Source organism: Lactuca virosa, chromosome 4 (genome assembly GCF_052849685.1).
Source record: "Lactuca virosa cultivar CGN04683 chromosome 4, Lactuca_virosa_CGN04683_v6, whole genome shotgun sequence".
NCBI classification, from domain to species: domain Eukaryota; kingdom Viridiplantae; phylum Streptophyta; class Magnoliopsida; order Asterales; family Asteraceae; genus Lactuca; species Lactuca virosa.
The window spans coordinates 279,738,701-279,748,044 of record NC_136429.1 but is presented as its reverse complement, the minus strand read 5'-3'; the positions used below and the strand labels follow the sequence as shown (position 1 = coordinate 279,748,044).

General features: G+C 34.7%; 3 protein-coding genes across 4 annotated transcripts; 2 read left to right on the top strand and 1 right to left on the bottom strand.

Moving 5' to 3' along the window:
* The first annotated feature begins 27 nt into the window (after positions 1 to 27).
* Positions 28 to 1,435, top strand: LOC145168853 (CAP-gly domain linker). Its single transcript, XM_079087527.1, has 5 exons — positions 28 to 116; positions 215 to 377; positions 580 to 673; positions 815 to 1,014; positions 1,322 to 1,435. The coding sequence occupies exons 1-5, from the start codon at positions 57 to 59 to the stop codon at positions 1,426 to 1,428; spliced, it is 624 nt and encodes a 207-aa protein (XP_078943653.1). The 5' UTR covers positions 28 to 56; the 3' UTR covers positions 1,429 to 1,435.
* A 1,234-nt stretch (positions 1,436 to 2,669) lies between these two features.
* Positions 2,670 to 3,540, bottom strand: LOC145105919 (zinc finger BED domain-containing protein RICESLEEPER 1-like). Its single transcript, XM_079042981.1, has 2 exons — positions 2,829 to 3,540; positions 2,670 to 2,749 (listed from the first exon to the last, which is right to left on the bottom strand). Exons 1-2 carry the CDS (start codon positions 3,538 to 3,540, stop codon positions 2,670 to 2,672), a joined length of 792 nt encoding a protein of 263 aa, XP_078899107.1.
* A 3,104-nt stretch (positions 3,541 to 6,644) lies between these two features.
* On the top strand, positions 6,645 to 8,905 carry LOC145108315 (LOW protein: PPR containing protein). 2 transcript variants are annotated; one of them, XM_079045335.1, is made up of 3 exons: positions 6,645 to 7,139; positions 7,242 to 8,324; positions 8,424 to 8,905. In XM_079045335.1, the coding sequence occupies exons 1-3, from the start codon at positions 6,786 to 6,788 to the stop codon at positions 8,439 to 8,441; spliced, it is 1,455 nt and encodes a 484-aa protein (XP_078901461.1). In that variant the 5' UTR covers positions 6,645 to 6,785; the 3' UTR covers positions 8,442 to 8,905. The 2 variants fall into 2 exon arrangements, with proteins under 2 accessions (XP_078901461.1, XP_078901460.1); XM_079045334.1 differs by having other exon boundaries at positions 7,242 to 8,340.
* The last annotated feature ends 439 nt before the right edge of the window (positions 8,906 to 9,344 follow it).

Here is a 9,344-nt window from a genome sequence, read left to right as displayed (position 1 = left end):
CGATAACTGATTACAAAGTTCGGGGAGTTCGAATAGCGACATCAAAGACGAAGAAGATGGACGATTCAGGCGCGATTCTCTGTCAACTATCTGCACTAAAGGATATGCTTGATCAGGTTCAATATGAGTCGTTTGTTGTGTGTGTTTTTCTCTTCATCTGGAATTGATTATATAGGGTTTTATTGACGTAATTGCTGATTTAATTTTTACCTAGGTGAACGATGAAATAGAGGCGAACTTCCAAATCACGAGAGAGATTGAATCAGAAATTGTCAAGTGTTCTGAATTCGAGAGAGCTTTGGCATCTAGAGAGTCGGAGCTGATGAAGACCGTGTACATGCTTCAGTTTGAAATCAAAGGATTGATCGCTGTAAATGGTAAGACGAGGTTTTCTTTTATGTTTGTATATGTATGGGTTGTGATTTATTTGAATTACAGTTGAACTAAGTCTATGATCCATTTTTGATTTGATAAACACAAGAAACAAACAAAATGTAATCAAGGAACAAAACAAAAATCATTTGATATATTTCTGTTTAAAGAAATACTCTCTGAGGCTTTTCATGCTTCATGTTTTAGATGAATCAAGAGCAACAAGGGAATGCCTAGAGAAGGAGTTGTGTTGTTTAAGAATGAAGCGAGATGAGACACTTGAAGGAATGAACGACAAGAGGTATTTACTGAGTTCATCCCAAATTCTTATTGTGAAATTTCTTCATGAATTCTTTTATGCTGAGGAACTTTTATCTGAAAATTCTTGGCACTAACAATGTGTTAGAATCTATTTGAATCTTTTCTTGTTTGCTTTATACAGGGAAACATTTAGTACAATGTGTCTAGACTTTCAAAAGGAGATTAGTGAGGATGGAAACAATAAACTAGGCAAATTATTGTCTGAGAAAGAGTATCTTGAAAATGAGGTTCATCTTCTGAGGGGGAAAATTAATTCCTTGCAAACTTCAATGTCAGATTTTATTGATGAGATTCTTGAAGGTATCAATGCACATAATTCAGGTAATATTATCTTTCTTTCCTCTAAATTTGCCTATAAATTAGATAAATATTAACCCGAGTTTGGTTTTCTTGAATAATATGAGGTGGGGGCTGTTTAGCATTTTATTGCTAGCAAGATTACATTTTTGCATAGACAAGAGTGATTATGAGGAGAGATTAAATCTATGTAAACTTACATTCTTTTTTTTCATGAATAAAATTGTGATGATTTCGATTATAACTTTGATGGTTGTTGTAGATTTGTATTTATTACAAGGCCTATGATTTGTGTAGGAGTACTCATGTTACAAGTTGTTGTGAAATGCAGCTTTGGTTGTTGAGATAGAGAGTGGTAATCTTGAGAATGACAAATTGGTCAAAGATATAAATGAATTGAAGACTACAATGCTTGTAGCAATGTCACATTCACCATGAAACGAGGTAAAGTTACTATTGTTTTCTTAGTATTAGTGATGTTACTTATCGATATCTTAAACTTATATGATATACAAATATCAACATAAATATAAAAAAAGTAGAAGGTTATTATATGTAGAATAGTTCTATTTGATTATATGATAATTCGACATGACACAACGAAAAGTAATTTTTAGTTGCGAGCTTCATGATGGTTAAATAGTTCATTGTGAACCATTGCAAATCCTTTGAGCTTGCTATCAACCTATTGTGAATTTTGATTGTTTTCTAAATACAAAATAAATTTTGTTAAAAATTGTTTGTATATGATTCGACCTTTGATCTTTTTACATGTACAATTTGAGAGACAACTTATAGATGTGATTGTACAATGAAAACTACTAGTCACATACAATAAAAATTATAACATCTATTTAAAGTCAATGAAAATTGAGAATATAATTAAGTGGAAGACACTTCGTATAAGAATATGCAATATCAAAATCAAAAGTAGTACAATATAAGAAAAAAAAGTCGAATATGAAAGTAAATAAGGGTTCATCGAACATTTACATTTGTAGTATGTTACACAACGTTGTCTCGTGGCTAAAGATAACTAGGGGTGGGGAAAACCGGATACCCGAAAATTCGGATATCCGAAAATTTTTACATAAGATTTTAGTATCCGAATCCGTATCCGAATTTCGGATATCCGAAAATTCGGATATCCGAAATCCGGATACGGATTCGGATACCAAAATCATATATCCGAAATTTTTGTCTAATCTATTAAACAGTCAAAAAACTCAGTAAAGTAAAGATTAATCAAAAACTAATAAGCCATGCAACTTTAATATTACAAACCACAACAAATATTAGTTTTTAACTAGTTCTTACCAATAATTCAAAAGTTCAAACCGGATAAAAAATTACAAACCACATAACTTAAATATTAAAAGTTCAAAACTATCATATTCTTAACAGAAAACCAACAAATAACCAAAAAGCAGCATCCAAAAGTCCATTCTTTTATTCCTGATTAACCAGTAGCATCACTTCATCAATCATCATTCAAATACTTGTAGGCTGCATTTCGAAAGGATAATTATTAATAACAACTTTATAACAATCAAACACACCAGGAGCTTTGAAATATAGCACATATGAAACAAAAACAACAACATAAATATATACATAATTATATAAATGTCATAAAAAAAAAACATACCCATAAGCCTTAATCAACTTTAATACTTTACTTACTCCTCTGTTACATCACTTTCATTTACACTTTCATCAATGATAATGATTGGTTGCTCCAAAGTTAATTCCTTCAAACCTATTAGACATAAAAATTACGAAATTAAAACTATATACAATTAGAATTTAAATAATAATATTCATAAGTTACAACTAACCATTTTCTTCCAGCTTCTCTATCTCAAGCAAGATATCGTCGATCACAATCGGCTTACGCGAAGAACGTAGCCAATCTTGTGCACAAACGAGGGCTTCCACCATTCTTGGAGTTAAGGAAGTACGGAAAGAATCAAGCACCCGGCCCCCGGTGCTAAATGCCGACTCTGAGACAACCGTGGAAACCGGGATAACAAGAATATCTCGGGCCATCTTAGAAAGAATCGGGTATCTACATTGTTGAATTTTCCACCACAACAATATGTCGAAATTGGTGTCCATTGGTTCACGTTCTTCCCCCAAATATTTATCTAATTCTGTTTTCTTCGATGTAGTATCCGAACTTCCCATTGCCATTTTAATTTTTTTTGTCATGATAACCTCAATATCCATTACCATATCACCCCCCCCCCCCCACACACACACACACACTGAATTAGGATCAGAATGAGAGTATGTAGATGACACCTCAACATCCTTCTCTTTTTGAGGCATAGAAGACTGATAAAAATCAAACAAAGCGTGCATGTTGTAATCTAAGTTGAAAATGAAACGATTGGCACTATCTTTCTCGAAGTTTTCTTTAACAACCCACTGGATATATTGCCATTTACGCCTTGGGTCGAGAACTACACCAATAAACATAAATTGATTAAGCTTTGTAACGTCCCCCCAATACTTCTTCGATGTAGTATCCGAACTTCCCATTGCCATTTTAATTTTTTTTGTCATGATAACCTCAATATCCATTACCATATCACCCCCCCCCCCCACACACACACACACACTGAATTAGGATCAGAATGAGAGTATGTAGATGACACCTCAACATCCTTCTCTTTTTGAGGCATAGAAGACTGATAAAAATCAAACAAAGCGTGCATGTTGTAATCTAAGTTGAAAATGAAACGATTGGCACTATCTTTCTCGAAGTTTTCTTTAACAACCCACTGGATATATTGCCATTTACGCCTTGGGTCGAGAACTACACCAATAAACATAAATTGATTAAGCTTTGTAACGTCCCCCCAATACTTCTTCGATGTAGTATCCGAACTTCCCATTGCCATTTTAATTTTTTTTGTCATGATAACCTCAATATCCATTACCATATCACCCCCCCCCCCCCACACACACACACACTGAATTAGGATCAGAATGAGAGTATGTAGATGACACCTCAACATCCTTCTCTTTTTGAGGCATAGAAGACTGATAAAAATCAAACAAAGCACGCATGTTGTAATCTAAGTTGAAAATGAAACGATTGACACTATCTTTCTCGAAGTTTTCTTTAACAACCCACTGGATATATTGCCATTTATGCCTTGGGTCGAGAACTACACCAATAAACATAAATTGATTAAGCTTTGTAACGTCCCCCCAATACTTCTTGTATTTCAATTTCATTTTTTTTGCCATTTCCATGATGGACTTGTCGGGATGCATCGTGAAGCCATCAATCACATTACCAATACCAAATATTTCATTTCATGTACATAAGCATTTGATGTTACATACTTTGAACCGGAGAACCTTGATGTAGCATCAAAAAATATCTTCAAAAAAGGCAATAAACTTTGCACATTCATCCAATCCATGTCGCCAATCAACCCACCATCAATCTTTCTTAGCTCCTTGACACAACTTGAATCTTTCAAAAGCAAGTTTGAGAACGCTTTCCTAAATTTAATTGCGCTCTCAAGCATTAGGTAAGTCGAATTCCACCGTGTTTCAACATCCATGGAAACCAAACTCTTGCTTTCTATTTTTTCCTCTTGAATGCACTTTTTAAATCTTTGCAGCCTTGCAGGAGAAGACCTCACATATTTCACAAGTGCACAGATTTTCTTTATAGATGAACTAATATCACTTAAACCGTCCCTAACAACTAAATTTAATACATGAGCAGCACATCTCATATGTAGAAAAGATCCTTTTAACACATCGCTTTCCCAATGGTTAAACACCTTTTTCAAATGGTTAATTGCTACATCATTTGAGTTAGCATTATCAACCGTTACAGTCAATATGTTTTTCAATCCCCATTTAATCAAGCATTGCTCAACAGATCTGCCAATTAGTACCCCTGACCAATGATTGGACAAAAATTGATAATTCTTTTATGTAAACGCCAATCGTTATCAATGAAATGTGCGGTCAAACACATATAACATAAGTTTTGCCCTGAAGTCCAAGTATCTGTGGTTAGGCAAACTCTGGAAGACAAATTTTTAAAAATATCTGTTAACTTTCTCCTTTCATCAATAAAACAAGTGTAGCAATCATTGGTAGAGGTCGAACGTGAAGGAACAAGAAAATGGGGATTAACTACCTTCATAAATTCACGAAAACCCTCACGTTCCACAAAAGAAAATGGCAACTCATCAACGATTAGCATTTTAGCTAAGGCTTTCCTAATTATGTCTTGGTTGAACTCCCACAGCTTAGGTATTGTTACAGTTTCAACAGAACCATCATCACTTGCATGTGTTTTGGACTCGAGATCGATAAGCTTTTGTTTCTTATCAATATTTGATTGGTATTTTTTGCAACTCAAGACATGATTTTTCAGAGGGGAAGTACCATATACAGTTGCACAACCGATCCTACGTTGACAATGTATACACTCTGCAATATCTGGAATGCCTGTATCTTGAAAGTGACCCCACCAAATAGATTTTCTTTTCCTCACATGTATAGAAGGGGATTCACTTGCAGAAGGAGCACGAGGTGGTTTTTTAACCTTTTTCGGGTTTGAGGTCTTTTTGTTTTGTTTCTCTTTCCCTTTGTCATTAGTCGTCACCTCGTTTTCAGATACAAATTCGCATTCTGAGCTAACTTCATCAACAATTTCCATTGCGAAAAACCTGAAATAATACATGTTATTGAAGTTGAAAACATAAACACTAAATATGGTTTAAAATGGCAGCTTTTGAAAAATGAAAGCTGTTATGATGATGTAATCGAGACCAATAGACAATAACATACTAACTAATTAGTGATTAGTAATTACCTTTAGGTTTACCGGTCGGCACTCGGAATCAACGGTAATTAGGAACGAGGACGTGAAATCTTGAGCGAGTGAATGGTGACCTTAACTGTGGTTGTTAGACTTGGGTGGACTTCGGTGAATGTCGCCAACCGGTGCTCGAGCCTTGAATCGATTGAGCAACTTCAGAGTTAAGAAGTGCAAGAACTTGATATTAGAAGAGTGGAGGCTGGAGAGTGGAGACTAAACCCTAAAACGTCGATAACTTTCTTTCATAACCAGATAACCCCATCGACTATCGTACCCCTTTTTAATTTTTGAGTTTTATTATTACTTTTTATGATAATATTTATTATTATTTACCCTATTTAAAACAATAAAAATATCAAATTTGTATTTATACTTCGGATTTCGAATTATCCGAAAACCCGAAAATCCTCAATATCAATATCCGAATCCGTATCCGGAATTTCGGATATCCGAATTTCGGATATCCGATAAATCGGGTATCCGGTTTTCCGGATATTTTCGGATCGGGTTTTTCGGTTTTCGGATCGGTTTTCCCGGATACGGATATTTTTGAGCGCCCCTAAAGATAGCTCACTATCAAGCTACAAGAGCTTTTTCATATTTTAAAAATGTTAAAATGGATAAACCATGCCTAATTATTATTATTATTATTATTATTATTTTTTTGTATAGAGTTTAGGTAAAAGTTTCTAGAAAATTACACAATTTTATTTGTTGTTAAAATAAATTTCAAACTCCAGGCGCTTAAATATAAATTTATAATTTTATTACGTAACAAAATACTCGATAACAATAATTTTTAAAATCACTCAAGTCGTACTTCGTTTTCTATCAAACAGTTGACTTTCATTCAAGATAAACTCGAGGAATTGCCATAAAATGATACCTCAATCCGTGCTCACCTCGCAAACCTGAAATCAACCTCTGTTCTTGTGAGATGGAGCTCTCTATTCACGACTATGGTTATGTGAAAAACCTATCTTCTTCATTGCAATATTCGCCCACCAACTGTTTGACGAAATTCCTGAACGAACGCCAACACCCTTTCTCAAACCCATCGTCTTCGCTTATCACAGCGGCCAAGAAGAAGTCTCCCGTTCCTTCTTCGAAAGGTATCCAAAAGTCCACCGACAAACACTTGTCTCATATTCTGAGGTCAGAGGCTGCCATCGAAGCAATTGAGAGAAAAGCCAATTCCACCTCTGTCAAGCGTAACCGCTTTTCTCCTAAACTTCTTTTGGAAGCTTTGGACAACGCTATCAGCCATAGACGCTGGGAATCTGCTCTTAAGGTTCGTTGGATTTTCTATATGCCACTTTAATTGCAAGTCGTTGACTTAAACCTAATCAATCTGTAACGTTTTTGTCATTGAATCTACACTGATTGTGTCTAGATATTCGATCTTCTTCGTAATCAACACTGGTATGAACCAAGATGCCAAACGTACACAAAGCTACTAGTAATGCTCGCGAAATGCAAGCAACCCATGAAAGCAAGCTATCTTATCGAGGTCATGTTGCAGGATGGGCTCAAACCCACCATTGACGTTTACACAGCCCTCGTTAGTGCTTATGGCTACTCTGGTCTCCTTGAAAAAGCCCTAGAAATCATCGATGATATGAAATTAATCCTCGATTGCAAACCCGATGTTTACACCTACTCAATCTTAATCAACTCTTGCACTAAACATCGCAGATTTGATATGATTGAACATATTCTTGCTGACATGTCATATTTAGGAATCAAATGCAGCATTGTCACATATAACACCATAATTGATGGATATGGAAAGGCTGGATTGTTTAAAGAAATGGAGAATATGTTAACAGAGATGCTTGAAGAAGATGAAACTTGTCTTCCAGATTCTTTCACATGTAATTCAGTTCTTGATGCGTATGGAAATTCAGGGATGATTTCAGAAATGGAAAAATGGTTTGATGAATTCCAACTAATGGGGATAAAACCAAATGTGATGACATTTAATATTTTGATTAAATCATATGGGAAAGCAAAGATGTATGACAAAATGGGGTATGTAATCGACTATATGACAAAAAGATTTATTCCTCCAACTACAATTACATTCAATATAATTATCGATACATTCAAAAGGATTGGAGATATTGAGAAAATGGAAGAGTTTTTTATAAAAATGAAGCATGTAGGAATGAAGCCTAATGCAGTTACTTATTGTTCACTTGTGAGTGCTTATGGGAAAGCCAGACTTTTGCATAAGATTGATTCGATTATGAGGCAAATTGAAAATTCTGATGTGATTCTTGATACGACTTTTTTTAATAGTGTTATTAGTGTTTATGGACATGTGGGTGATGTGAAAAAAATGAATGAAATATTTTTGGCTATGAAGGATAAAGATTGTGAACCTGATAGTATCACTTTTGCTACCATGATACATGCTTATAAAACCATGGGAATGATGGAAGCTGCTCAAGATTTGGAGAAAAAAATCATTAAGGTTGAATATAATTTAGGTACTTCCAAATTACCTGTGAAAATTTGTAGTTATTTGTTACTTTGTTGTGAAATCATTGATATGTTGTGTCTTATTGTTTAGATTCAAGGACAAGGTTGATTGAGGGGTAGAATGGTCAATTCTAATATGGATGAGATGCGGTCAAATATGCAAGGCATGATAAAATCATGTCCGATTGATGCATTGCAAACTAACATATCATGTATATGCCTTTCAAGTGCTTACAGATTGAGTTCAATGTTGAATTGGAAGTTGTTGACCAGTTGTTGACCATGGAGGGAGTTGCAAGAAAGAGGGAAGACCATTGTTTTGAGGGATATCTTGGATTATACAAGAGATTTCTAAAGTTAGAAAGCACGATTCTTAGGGGGGCCTACGTGTTAGAATTGTATCTATGTTTTGTGGCCTTAGGACCATTTCTGTAAGTATTTTGTATTAGTGGTATATTTAGGATTTATACCATGTAGTATGCCATGATGACATAAGTGGTCCTTTAACTTATGGGAGATGTTGCTTGATGGAAGTGACTATGTTTAATTTAGAAATGTGGTTATTTCCTTTTAGATGTCGTAAATGTGTAAAGACACGGACTATTGTTCTCTCTCACATAACACGATAAGTCAGTGTTATGATCTAACCATTAAGAATATCGGCATCTTAACAGGAATACAAAGTCGATAAGGAATCACTAACCATGACATCATCATCTTCAAACGTTCTTATGAAGATTGGATTCCCTCTAAGCATGTTTTAGTGTTCTATATGTTAAACGGAAGATTAGTGTGCATTGATTATAGATTAATTAAAATATTGTGTATAGATATTACATTTTTTATTTAGGGGAAGACCTTTCCGTCGCTCAGCATACCAAAAGCAAGCATAACAATGCTCATAGATTTGGTCACAATCATTGTTTTATTTATAGTGGGGAAATAAAAGAAAGGCAAAAAGTTTGGTTTACCATATCCTTATTGATTATCAATCCATGAGAATTTGTAGGGG